General features: G+C 39.4%; 1 protein-coding gene across 1 annotated transcript; it reads left to right on the forward strand.

Moving 5' to 3' along the window:
• Nucleotides 1-440: 440 nt before the first annotated feature.
• STKLD1 (serine/threonine kinase like domain containing 1) lies at nucleotides 441-14,260 on the forward strand (the record flags this gene model as incomplete). Its single annotated transcript, XM_082009142.1, has 19 exons — nucleotides 441-455; nucleotides 925-1,020; nucleotides 1,510-1,554; nucleotides 2,880-2,954; nucleotides 3,585-3,689; nucleotides 3,899-3,969; nucleotides 4,592-4,707; nucleotides 5,181-5,293; nucleotides 5,395-5,555; nucleotides 6,003-6,133; nucleotides 6,591-6,674; nucleotides 7,889-8,005; nucleotides 8,579-8,713; nucleotides 9,651-9,779; nucleotides 10,872-11,000; nucleotides 11,878-12,006; nucleotides 12,546-12,683; nucleotides 13,022-13,101; nucleotides 14,213-14,260. The coding sequence occupies 19 exons, from the start codon at nucleotides 441-443 to the stop codon at nucleotides 14,258-14,260; spliced, it is 1,917 nt and encodes a 638-aa protein (XP_081865268.1).
• Between the last annotated feature and the right edge of the window lie 11 nt (nucleotides 14,261-14,271).

The following is a 14,271-nucleotide window of genomic DNA, read 5'->3' on the forward strand; positions in this document are numbered from 1 at the left end:
TCACTCTCACAGACGGCTGCAGAGAGGGCGGGAGGGAGCGCCGGGCCGGGCCGCGCCGCCGCTCGGCTGCTGCTGCCACGTAGGCCAGCCCTTAAAGGCGCCGCGCGGGCGGCAGCGCCGGCGCACGCGGGGCGGTGACCCCGGGAGGGCGGGCCGGCCCCGCCCCTCCGCGCCGCGCACTTAAAGGGACCGCACCGCCTGCTGGGAGACGTTCTTGGGGGGGTCGCGCGGAGGGGGTGGGGTTGGGTTCGGGGTTTACTCCGTGATTCTGCCCCAGCCTGGGCGTTTATAACTGCGTGTTTTGGGTTTGAAAGCGTTGCCTGGGGAGAAGGGGAAGCGTCTCTGCCTCTCCCTGCCCTGCACTACCAACGGCTGAGGGGCCGCCCTGCGCCCGGGGGTGTCTCCATACTCGCCGCCGGGAGGCTGGGCCCTGTCCTGCTATGGAGAAATACAAGGTGCTGCCCGAAGAGGCAGGCCCTGCCTGGCAGGAAGGGGGCAGCTGTGGCCCTGCATGGTGGTGTAGCGGAGGGGGCGTAGTACCCTTGGGGTCGTACATGACTGGGGGTGGGAGTGTTAAGTGGCCTTGGGGGGTACATGGCCCTGGAGGGGGTGTGTGGCCTTGATGAGGGTGTAAGTTGCTCTGAGGAAGAGGCCTGTATGGCCCCAGGGAGGGAAGAGCTGGGGTGTGGATGGCCCTGGGGAGATGGGGGGGTGCTTTGCTCAGCAGGGGGGAAGGGAGGGGAAATGTCCCTGGGGGGAGGCCTCTCTGCTTCTCCAGAGCTGGGGTGGCTGTGGTCCTGCAGTGGGAAACTAGAGGTGTGTGGAGGGTGTCTGGGGGAATGTGGTTTGAAGGGCCTTTCTGCCTTGGTTGTTCTACCGCTTGCAGCTGAGCAAGTGCATTAGCATCTCTCCTCTGCCCCACAGGTGCTGGGGCAGCTGCAGCCTGGGGCACTGGGCACTATGCTGGTAGTTGAATTGAAAACAGAAAAGGGTGCGGAGAAGAAATATGTGATAAAGCAGGTGAGAAGGTGGTTGCTAGGAAAACAAGAGTCCATTGGCATGATTGTTATCTCCATGGACCCTTCTTACAGTAACAGAGACAAACAATGTTAGGCAGCTTGGCCACAGGGTAAGAGTAGGCTTGCACCTTACTGTGCTGCTGTTTTGGAGATCACAAGTTTCAGATCAGTTTACTAGAATCTTGAGGTTAAAAAAAGAAGGGGGAGCAGCCTATTTAGGTCCACGCAGTGTGTTTTCACCTTACTTTCACAGCTTACTGCTGTGTTGATAGTCCAGGAGAAGGACTGGCTACCTGTTGCAGACTATTTAAAGCTCTGTTTCTGGCCATCTCCCAACAGCAAGGCTGGTCCAAACATTAGAGATTGGTGCTATCACTGAAAAATTATGCTAATTTATACATACTTTGCAGTTCATGTCATCTTGGCAAGATTGTTCTGACTTAAAGTTTGTCTGTCTCTGTATTACATCCTAGTCTTCTGTTTGGTGCAGGTTGAATGCATTGAAGAAGGGCAAGCAAATGAAGCCTTGAAGGAGGTATCAGTGCAGTTTTTCTTTACTACTTCACTTACAAAGACCAAAGTCTTAACAGAATAAAGTCTTTTATCTACAAGGGTTGACTAAGTAAATAATCAAGATATAAATCAGGTAGGACTATCTGAGGAGTGTTCTCCTTGCCCTCTGCTTGAGCTCAGGCCAAGATTTTGTATTAATTGTTCTTATATTTGAATATGTAGATTCAAATGGACAGCTGCTCTCAGAGGGATAGTCTTTTTTTCAGAGTGTATTTGTTTTGTGCTGAAGACATAAAGCAAAGCTCACCCTTTTGGCCTTTAAGCTGAAGGAGAATCTTGATCTGTTTACAGTTTATTATTAATAACTCAATTTCTAGTTAACATTTCATTATATGTTCATTTCTCAGAGTTGGGTGGGTTTTGATGTGAATGATTTGACCAGTTTTCTTCTTTTGTTGAACTTTTTTTGTGCGAACATGTTTCAATGCCTCGAGTAAGAAGCAACATCAGAAAAACTATTAAAATAACAAAATTTCTCTCAACAAATTATGTGAAGTAGCACATGATGAATTAGTCTCACAGTGTCCAGTATGCTTGACATCTGCAGTTCTAAATGAGTGAGAATACATGTCTGTACAGATGCTTCATCCTACTCGAGAGGTGACCTCTTTATGTACCGAGACTGGCTTTACTGATAAAGTTTCATCCAGTTTTTCTGCTGATGTACACATCTATTGAAATAAATGCAGTTGTACCAGCTGAGAGCATGGCTCTTCTTAGTTTTTCTGGTGTCTGCACAGCCACGAACATAACTATAGGAGAGCATGTTGAATTCTTTTTAACTTTTACATCATCAGTAAATTTGCTAAAGTAGTTGGTAATTGTTAGAGCTCTACACGGAAATCAACTTCAAGGAGATAAGCATCTCACTAGTGTCATCATATTTTCTGAGGTTCAAGCTTATGTAGGGGTTACTGGAAATAGTGGTTATGCTAGAAAAATCTTCTTGACTTTCATATTCTAGTATGTGTTTTCTGGTTTGGATGTTACGAACTGAAGAAGGGAGATGTTTACATATCATCTCCCTAAGGATCAGTTTATAGCCTTGAATCTCACTCACAAGGCTGCTACAGCATTACATTGAGTACAGCCTTAGTGAAATATTTTCCTCAACTTGACACTTGCGCATGCAAGTATATAACAGAGCTTGCACACTGAAAGAATTTGATCAGACATGCAACATGAACAAGTCGGGAACTCCTTAGGATATTATTGTTTAAGGTCTTCTTAATGGGAAGAGCTATGTAGCTGGAGGAAGCTCTGTATTTTTTTTTTTATTCTATGCAGGCAATGGATTTGCTAAAACTTCATCATACAAACATCTGTGCTTACAAGGAATTTTTTGTGACTTGGGATAATGAGGTGAGAATGAAATAGGATTGGTTAAACTGGAATACGTGGTTAACATTGTAGGCATGTAAGCATTTTTGCAGATTTAAATTTCGGGTCATTGGTGTGATATACTAAAAAAGAAGGTTATTCCATTTGAAACAGGCCTGCTTTTTAAACTCCTGAAAAAAAACATGCTGAAAAGCTGTGAAGATATATGGATTGGAGCCCACCACATGGCAGTATTGCACACTGACTCACTGATTCTGATGTGAATCAGTGTGCAATACTGACTTTCATGCCTGCATGAAAACCCTTTTATAGGAGACTATAGGAAGCTGAAAGCCCTGACTTATTTTCAAATTTTATTCAGTGCTCAGGCAAAATTTGTCTTGATTTTATGGATGTATACTTGACTTGAATTGTCCCATATGGCTTCAGATAAGATGCTTGATAATGTTTAAAAAAAAAAAAAGAAAAAAATGCTGTATTTTTATTAAAAGAAAGTAAATATTGCCTCCTCTTTTAGCAATTAATCGTTTCAGAACGCCTTGGCATTGGTGAACATCGCGCCCACCAGTTTGGCCAAGTGCTTGGTTTTATCTTACTGGGTATGTTATTATTTGCAGACAATTGGACAATTTTGGTGTCATTTTATTACAGATATCATCTCTGTTCCTTTGTCTGGTAATGCAGCACTCAGGCCAAGGAGATCTTTCATCTGTAATCAAGGAAAAAAGGCAGAAGTCAGAAAAAATAACAGACATGGTAAAATATACAGAAGAGGCATCTGGTTGAACTGGCAGAGTCTCACTGCTTTTATATTTCTTCCTTAGTATTCCTTCGTTCTCAAAGTCCTTCCTAAAATCTTCACAGCACAGTGTTTTGCTGAAGGGTGGTTTTGGAAGCTATCTTCCAAAATATATTTGGAATTTATTCTGTTTATGTTACACTTTCATGTCTATTCTCCTCAACAGGTGATTGTGAAGTTCCTGGGACAGATGGTGGATGCTTTATTATATATACACAAACAAAATATTCTCCACAGGTAAGTAGAAGTCTCAGCCTGATAAGTCATTGTTCTTTGCAGTGACTGTTGGTTCAGCACAGCTGCCCAGAGGCAGTGAATTTTACTGTTCCAAAAGGGGGAGCAGGAGGTAAAAATTCTGGACTTCATATATAGGTTAGTTTTCTGTGACTTCTGAAGTCATCTATTTCTTGAGTTTTGTATAGAATTATCCATTTGAATGAGGTGTTATGTCTGTTTTTTTGAATGCACTAAAATTATAATATTAATATTAGAACATTAACCATCTCTGTTAACGCTTACGTTTCGGTGGCTGTGATGGACAAGGTATACTTTGTATATTTAAAGTAAGACAACCGTTGCATACCATGTTCAGATAAAGTTGTGTCACAATCACAAAGTTTAAAGCATTTCACAGTAGAAGAAGAAAATAGTTGTATTTCAGTTGACTTTCACTTGTATATTTAAAAAAACCTAACAAAACTGACAACCACGAACAAAAAACCCCAAAGCCCTTACCACCACCCCATGTACTCTCTCCCCAAAACTCCCAAGCCTTCTGATGTGTAAAGATGCTGGGAGCCTACAGTTCTTATATGATTGGACTGATTTCATGGGCTGACAGAAAATATTTGTGTTGCAGAAATCTCAAGCCATCAAACATACTTGTGACTGGTGAAGCATCCTTCATGCTTAGCGACTTCAGTACAGAAACACTTATGACAGATGAGCTGAAATGGAAAATAAGAGTGGAAGAAAGTAGATATTTGTTTTACATTTTTGTTACTTTGTTTTTGAAGATTATGATGAATATTTTTAGTCCTCAGAGAAAAATCAGCCGAAGAGGAAAGAATGATCTTCCCTCCCTCTTCTCCGCATTATACTATTTGTCTTCTAAAGTATGAATAGGATATTCATAGGCGGTTGCCTGCAGCATTAATTGTGTTCACAGTTAAAAATTGCAGCTATGTTTGTGAGTCTCAGAACTCTGCAACAGATACAGTTGGAATCTTTTTTAGCTTTATACATATGCAGTAACATCTTAGAAAATTGTTCATTAGTTATATAGTGTTTCTTAGTCTTTTGTGGCATATCACCAGTTAAAAAAGTCTAATCTCTGCAGAATATCTCTAAATTATTTTTAGGCATAAAACAATTGCCTGCAGTTTATGCATGTGCAAGCAAAATCTGTATAGTACAATGTCAGCAATATATGATTCTTATTTCAACAGATAGCAAGTCTTGGATGGCTCCAGAAACATTTGTTTTTTCTTTTACTGAGAAATCTGACATCTGGTCTCTAGGTTGTATTCTACTTGACATGACGACCTGCTTTGTTCTGAATGTATGTAATAATGTTTCATTATAGATTTAAAATGTCATGGACCCACCAGGATGTCTGTAAACGAGTGTGTGAAAGCTCTGCTGATACTATACTCTTTACAGGCAGAAGAGATAACGTCATTACTGCAGGATATTAGACAGGATACCAGCCGTCTTGAGGGGGTTCTGACACTAATGCAAAATGGAGATAACGGCTCTTTGCCTTTATTTCCAATTTTATTTATGATGCTACAGATTCAGCCCAGCATGAGACCCACAGCAAAGTGAGTTCTGGATGCATTCCCTTTATTTTTTGTCCTATACCCAACCTGCCTTCACAAAGACAGGAATGTTAGCTACTGTTTGAAAGAGATTGAGGCAAGGTTGCTGATTTTATGGCCTCAACTAATTGAATTATTAAAAAAGTCAGAGACTTGGCATTCATTCAGAAGTGGGTATTCTGATACGTGTAGGTGTCCTTTTTGAAGAGTTACTTTATAAAATCATGTTGTACACAATTTTACAAGCCATTAACTTATAGCCTAAGCTCAATGTGAACTCTTTCATTAGCCATTTTGAAGTAAATTGTGTAAGCTCTGTCAAAAATAATCCAGTCTTCAAAGAAGTCTTATTAGCGTCTTTACATCAAAATGAAACAGAGGCTGTAGAATTTTTTTTGTAACTTACCAGTTCTAACTTACTGGTACTGCTTTTGTCTCTTGTAATTCTAGGTATCTGACTGACGTTCCATTTATTAGGGAATGCCTGACCGTTGCTGGTGTCTCTTTAGTGAATCTGAAAAAGTCTTTGCCTCCCAAAATAATAGATGTGCTCCTTGAGGGAGGAATCGAAAATGTTTTAGGTAAAAAGGAAAGTAAGATTAATGTAATAGTGATTTTCATAGGAAGTAAACCTATGTGTTGTTTTCCAGTCAGCCTATATCCTACTTGAAAATGAATTATTGGACATTCATTTTACTTGAAATAAAATGGGATACTGTTTGGAGGAAGGATCACTATACAGCCTTTTCTATAACCTCATAAAATTATCAGCCATACCTACTGCACAAGTTACATGGGGTCTGCGCTGGTTTCGGCTGGGATAGAGTTAATTTTCTTCATAGTAGCATGGTGAATCATAGCACTTTGTAATATTTAAATGTTTGATGTGTTAGCAGAAAAGTTTTTCTCTTTTCAACAATCACATATTACATTCTTTTCATTTATATGAATTCACATCTTGCACAAAATAGTGAAATTTGAGTGCTTTTTATAAGTGTTTGTATCAAATGGTTACAAGAATTTTCTTGTTTTATGTAGAATTCATGCAGGCTTTCTGGGATATAGAAGAAGCACAGGCTAAAGCCATTCAGCTCCTTGCCAGCTTTATAAGAGATGAAAGTGGTAAGGCACTATTTTATTAATTTATTTATTCTGCTCTTTCCTTATATTTTGAGATAATAGGAAGTGAAAATAGGAAGAGGAGAAAAAATTGCCCTGACAATAGATGAGAATGGAATTGTTCTCCTCCTATTTCTCATTTTTGCAGTGTACTGGAATAGGTCACTAGTTGACGTTACTGTATTGGTACTTGTTTTGTAAATGCTTTTGTTGAACAGCAGAGGTGTTTTACTGGATAAGAAAAATGGGCACTGGAAAAAACTTAGTGATATTTTAATTGGCAACGAAGGCAAATTGGCAAACTGATATTTGAAGAGGTAATTTGTATCAGTGTTGGGGCAACTTGGGGGTAATGCCTAGGGCTGTAAGACTGGCAGAGCAAAAGGAAGCTACACGTGTCTAGTCTCTATGTGTCTAGTAAAGCTATGTGAGTGAAGACAGTATATTTTCTCACCACATCTGCACATTTTTCAGACTAATCTTTCAGGTCAAGATTAATATTTTCAAAGAACCGTGTTAACTTGGTTATAAAATGTGCTGCCATTTGATAGTGATAGCATTTTAATGTTGGCATTGGCTTATGATGTTAAAACACAGGGGTGTTCATATGTGTAATCAATAAGGGAAAAGAATAATTTGTTTTTTTCCTTAGAGTTACGTATACCTTCAGCTCTGTTCCTGAAGAAATCTTTACTTGGTAATACAACATGAATGGATTCCTAAAAACCATCCAGTGTTTCCTCAACATTTTATCATGTATTTGTGAATTCACTGAATAGCTGTATTAGCTATTCCAAAAGCTCAAAGTCTTCCTAGAATTAGGAGACCTGGTGAAATACTTTCCTCCACACGTTCTGAAAAACATGGTTTTGGGCTCAGGCACAATGTTCTACCCCACAACTTGCTACATGACCAGTGAACAATGCCAGTGTGACTTAATGCGGAACGTGCTGGCTACGCTTAGCTTGCATAGCCTTGCAGCTGTCTTTAATAAGAGACGTTTCCCATAGAGACTGCGAAATTCACTCTGTATTGTTCCATCTATACTTGCATTTTGTTTTTTCTGATCCAAGAAGATTGTTCTGCCATATCACATTGTCCATAGGGACTCAAATTTATTTGAAACTGGAACTCTTGTGTTTTGGAGCATAGATACCCACTGAGCATGCTAAGCTATGTAACTGAATGTTGTCTCAAATAATATCTTTTCCCCACAGCCTTGCCCTACCTGCTAACATTCACTGAATTGATTGCTTTTGCCATGAAGACTCATGTAGAATCTCTCAAGTTACAAGTAGATGGTTGCCATTTATTGCTTGAAATTCTTAGTCAAGGTACAGTTATGAGACTTCCAACTTATGCTGGGTAATCCAGCCTTTCTCTTGTAAAGTTAGATATAGCAGATAAGGTTTGAAATGGGTTCAGTAATGATTTTGTGGGATAAATTTAAAGTAATAGAGGAGCTTAACCAGCTTTAACAAGAGTCTGGATTCTTACGGACTTTCTTCAGGACTGGCATACATGAATTTTGTGTTAGTGTTAGTTTTAGATACAGATTACTGATCTTAGTTTCACGTTATGTGCAGTATTACTAGAATGTATAAATAAGACTCTGAGCGTTCTGGTATTTGAATTTCAAATCAGGAAAGTGTAGAATACTTTTTGGTCTCTTGTGTGGTCCCTGCTGTCACTCTCTTGGCAATTTACCCTAATAACACCTGATAATGATACGAGCTTGAAAATAGTAAGAATTGTGTTTCAGAAAAAGAAAATTTAAAGTAACTTTTAGATATGTTATGTGAAGAAATGCTGTTAATGGAATGTTTTATTTATGATGACAGCAGGTGCCTCAGACTTCATTCAAAATCACTGAAATCTTTGTTCTGGTCAAATGTTTGCTTTGACAGCTCTAGAACAGGATGTGGTGATAGCCCTGGATGAGAATGTGGCCAGCTCTCTGTTAGTGACAGTGAGAAAACACTCTGAAAATGAAGAGTTACTTTCATTGGTCTGCACATTACTGATGATGACTTCAACCAGTGGTGGGTCACCTTGTTCATTTGTGGGGAATATTCTTATGTTTCTACTTTTATAATCTAATCCAAGATGTGATGCAGAACTCATGACTTCATGGAAAGATGTGGATGTCTGTAGGTATTAGTTTAATAGTGGTAATATTGGTAAGATTGACTAGATACTGGTAAGGTAACGTACCTGAAAGTATAAGTTAGACTGCTGAGGCTTTAGGTGCTTACATAATACATAATTGTATGTATTAGAGTGGTCCTGCGTTTGATCTTGTTTTGTAAACAAGTATAAACTGTGCAAATAGTAGCGCTTGGGAAAATGAGAACATAAAACCTGGATTCTATTTTTGGCTGTGCCATGGTGAATTGAAACCATTCTACCTGATATCTCTACTTTGCTTTTTCTCCTGAGATTGTAATTGCTAAATATTTATAGTATTTTTTACTTGTTTTCAGTGTCAGTTCAACAGTCATCAGAAGGCTGTTTTTATAATGCTTACAGAAGGATTTAGCAGCACGGGGATAATCTTAAAAAAAAAAAAGTGCAAAGTGTCATGTACAAATAAACTTACCATCTAAGACCAAAGTATTTTTCTACATTGTTTCCTAACTCTGAAGCTGAGGTAGATTGAATGGCTGAATTACAGACATTTGAAAAATAGTAATTTATATCCTCTCAGTTCCTTTTCTGCTCTGTGAATTTCAGGTCTGTAGGGGAAAAAGGAGGGCCAGACATCAGTTTGAAAGGGTCACTTGTGCTAAACGCTATGCTTAAGTGCATCTTGTTAAAGAATTCAGTCTGTTTTCTTGCTTTCTTTTGTCCAGCTGATGGTATCATGTTACTAGTTTGTTATCACCGTTTAAATATGGGTAGTAGTGTTGTCTGTTGCGAGGACAGTGAGTGGGACAAAAATACCAGATTCTACAGAAGTTCTTTTTCTGTGCTTTTCAGAAGTTGCTGCAGATAATCTAAGGAAAGTTGGAGTAATTCCAGACCTTCTGTCAATTTTAAGAATTTTTCTTCATAATGAAAAGATCTGCCTCTCTTGCTGTGGAGTGCTTTGGAGTTTGGCTGTGAGTGGTAAGTAGAACACAGCAAGCATTGTGCTTAGACTCATGTGACTGAAAGGCAGCAGGTATTGTGCCTCATCGAGTTCACACATTCCTGTTGCTGGGACTGGATTTTTCTTCTTTCTCCTGTTCTGGAGAGATGTCTCCACAGCACTACTAGAACAACTTTAAATGATCCAGAGTTAACTGCAAACTAATGCAGACTTTTCAGCAACCCTTTTTTGCGATAAGGTGTCAAAGTAAAATTTTTACTGTTTAGGCCAAGAGATGACTTATGAAGATGACTGTCAGAAAGGCTCCACACAGCTACTGGTTTGTCAGTCATGGTTTTGCTCTGCTATTAGCAGAGGGAGTGCAGTGCAAACAGTATATTAGATTAGGTATCAGAATAGCATTCAGAATCAAAAGCATCTTATTTCATTGCAGCACTGGTCTAAATCTTGAGTTGGAGATCTGCTAGAGACTTGCTTTTCTGAAAGAAATTGGCAAGGTTGGCAAGGTGGCAGTGTACTCTTCCCATTGCCTTAGAACTAAACCAGCATCATCCCACAGAATTGGAGAGCCATGGGTGATGGCTTGAGCTGACCCCTTCTTATGAGACCACGCTGGGAGTTTATGGGATTTGTTTGTGACATGTTCTTGTATAGGTGTGTGGTGTTCTAATCATCAAGGAAGGCTGAAAGCACAGAATGTGCACAACTGCACTTGGTGTGTTTTATTCCCTCTGAGCAACAAGCCACCCATTTGATTTATGTGACTAGCTAAATATCCATTCTGCAGACTGTATTCTGTCAAAAAGGTGGTTATTTTTTGAGGTTTCATGCTGTGATCCCTATGTATAATTTAAATGCCAAAGAAAGAGTTGCTGGAGAAGTTCAGCTTTCTGCAATAAACGTTACTATTAGTCCTGTAAAATTTGATTTGGTTTTGTATATTTTTACATTCCTTCCTTCTGCTGTTGGCGGTACTAAAATAACATGACATTACTCCAATGCCATCACCTATTAAGGTTTTACTGATAGAATTTGACATACAATGTGCTTATGATATTATTACTTGATTAAATAATTTGATGTGCTTACTTTTTGTTATGGTGATTCAGAGAATAACATAGACCAAGCATTGCTGAGAAGTGCTGTCCCCGTTATCTCTGCGGTCATTCAAGAGCACCTCCAGAATGGAACAGTTACGGAGTTAGCTTGCTCAGCTCTATGGGCATTGTCACTCCAAGGTGTGTTTTCCCAGCCTTCTTGTCCCTTTGCATGGAAAAGGCTAGTATGCCAAACATGTGTCTCAGTGCTGATTCCTGAAATACAGGCTGCAGATGGCAGCAGAGTTAGAAACTTGCATCCTCTCTTAACTGGGCTTCCCTGAACTTGCTCTATAACACTCCCAAATTAAGCTATTTTTGATGAGATGTAGCAATTACATAACTAGATACTGCTGGTGGTTACTGTAATGACAACCCATGTCGTGCAGAGCATTCTGTCTGGCTTACCTCCTAAGACCAAGAATCCCATTTGTGTTACCTTTGAACACAGCATTAGTGTTGTGCAGCATGGGCTGGGAGGTTTGGGCTTTTTTATGCCATTTCCTTTGTAAACTGGGAACAACATTTCAGATTAAAAAATAAATGCATATCTCTTTCATTATCATGTGCACTAGGGAACGCATCCTTAGAGTACTACTCTCTTAATTCTTCCTCATGCAAGAATATTGCCAGATGTTTACCTACTGCCCTGTGCTTATGCCATTGTTCCACTGGGAAGAGCTGAGTAAAAGACCCTAAGCAATCTCGTTTCTAGTACCCACTGGCAGACTAGGTTGAGCGTTCAGGACTCTCCATTCCTTTTGGCTTGAAGAATGAAAGGGAATCTTAACATAGAAGATGTATCAGAAATTTCTTTAGACCCCTGGATCAACTCACGATAAGACTTTATCGGGCCTTTACCACAGTAGAGGTTTTCACATGCTTTCTTTGTAACTTTTATCGTATAATTAAAAAGTCATTTCAGAAACAGGAGGGAGAAGTTGAAATGCTCATAAGTGTTTTAAAGGCTTTTGAGTATATTGAAGTTTTGGGGTTTTGTGTGTGTGTTTTTTTAAAGGTTGCTTAACTGAAAATGAGTATGAGCCTACAACAGCGCTTCTGCTGGATGCACTGAGGATGAATCCAGAAAGACCAGTGCTGGTGAAGAACACCTGCCTGGCATTAGCAAGTCTTCTAAGGCTATCTGGTAACATTCAGCAATTCTTTATTAATTTTATTTATTAATTGCAAATCATTTCAGACATGGATGTTTCTGTATAAGTTCAAGAGTTCATAGTGGATTGGCGCTGCTCTCCCAAGTTAATCTTTTCTTGCAGGACTGGAAGAGGAAATAGTGAATCTGGAGGTAAGAATTTTTTTCTTCCCATGAACCCAGCATGCGTGTATGAGAAGTATTAGATCAGCACAGTCTGATCCATTAGTAACCTGAGTGCTTTGTTACTTCTTTTATGTTGTTTCAAGTGTGTAAATGGGTAGAGCATAAATAATACGAAAACAGTAAACGTGAAAATATCACTTCTGCCATGCATGACAGTGTTGGCTGCATATATGGTCTTCTACTTGTTGCCCAAATATGCATCAGAATAGCTTTTAGGAAGGCTGAAAATAATGGACATGACTTCCTAGAAAAATATTACACATGTGCTAGCTGGAGCAGGAGACTGGAAAGCAGGTAATGCAGTCTGCAGCTACCAATTAGCCCAGCTGTGTTTGTCTCCCTTTCAGAAATATCAGCGTTGAGATTTATAATGGATTCAAAAGGCAGTGGAATAAACTTGATCAAAGATGCTTACCACCTTCACTTCGATGATCCAGAAGTGGTGGAAAATATCTGTATGCTGATGAACGAGATGGTTCAGTATGGTGAGATGGTGGTGGTGTTTGCCAAGTCTTTTCCTCTCTCCCACCTCCAAAAGACAGTAAAGAAAACTGTAACAGCAGCTGCTCAGGGCCATGTTAGTTGCTCTCAGGAAAGACTTGCTATGTATTTGAGACAGGAGGATGAATTGGAACTGATTGTTCATCCCACTTGTTCTTGAATAAGTAGAAATGTCCTCCTGATGCTACAATGTTAGAACTTCATCTTATCCTGCCTTCTGTTTGTGTAGATCAGTCCCCTCCCTGCTCTCGTTTAGCTCCTAGCTGAAACCATTGGCAGTTGTTCTAGTAACCACAGAGTATCCTGTTCATTTCCACTACAGATGACGTTGTGCTGGATATGCTGTCCCAGAGAATGGAAGAACTGCTGTCTGAAATAAAAACCCGCTTTCCATCTAGCATGGTATGTAGAAGTCACTGTGATAATGAAGGGTGGATACTTAGTATACTCTTTCTGGTCATGGATTTTATCATTCTCAAATAGCTGGAATTACATAGCGCAGAAGTTTACAGAATTATGTGTATATGGGTTGAACAGTGAGTTTGTAAGAATATTTCTAACTACCAAAACCAAGTAGTTGTAAGTTGGTTTTTTTTTCCTTATGCTTTATGCTGTAATTTTTTTGAAAATATATTCTGGTCTCTTGCAACATTGCACTAATTCACGATATTCCTCATTCTAAAATGTGGTAAAGTTTACAGGAATAAAGCATATTACATTCAACTATTTTTGCTCTATAAGTAACAACCTTAAAGACAAACAAGGCCAACAAAACAAACCCTTGTGACAGTTTGCCTGAAGATTTAACTTGTATTAAATTCCAACAAGTAGTCATACTGAAAAAAAGATAACTGTCAAAACACCAGAAACACAGTTCAAGCTATTTAATGTGTTACACTAATATTTCCTTTGCAATGGCTTGCTATCAAGAAACCAGTAATTAGAAGCTTGTTCATCAAGCCAGTAAAACTGGTTAGTCTTATAACGTTGCTCTTTTTAGTTACTCATTTAGCCTGCTTACGTAGCTTGTCTGAAAGACAGTTACACACAAACTTGTTCTCCAGTGTCTCCTGCAGGCATTGCTTGCACCATTTTAATGAACACTGCAGCTATAAGGTAGTGCAGAAAAGAATCACAAAAGAGAAGCAAGCTCCCTCTTCTGTTGTAAATGTAATTCGTTGTTCCCTGTGTCCCCGTTAACAGACAGCACAGACAGACTAGGCCAGAACACTCTCCTCCTGGCAATACAGTGTGCGACATGCAACTGCTAAATCTCTGAAACCCGTTCCTTGTTACCTTCCAGTATCAGTTTAGATTATTTAAATCATGTCATTACCAGACTGAATACTAATGCTAGTTGCTTTGGATTTTGCAGAATCAGACCCCACATATGTTTAAAACAGCAGCCACTTTAAAGACCTATGTTAAACAGTTTTTTATTAATAAATGAATATAAAAATAAGTGAAACAACAAGGTAGTCTTGTCTTTGACAATTCTCACATTTCTCTCCAGGAGATAATGACCATTGTGGATGCAACGCTTTTGAAACTGCAGAAGTAAAAGAAAAACTT

This window comes from Phaethon aethereus (genome assembly GCF_964289735.1).
Source record: "Phaethon aethereus genome assembly, chromosome: 20".
NCBI lineage: Eukaryota > Metazoa > Chordata > Aves > Phaethontiformes > Phaethontidae > Phaethon > Phaethon aethereus.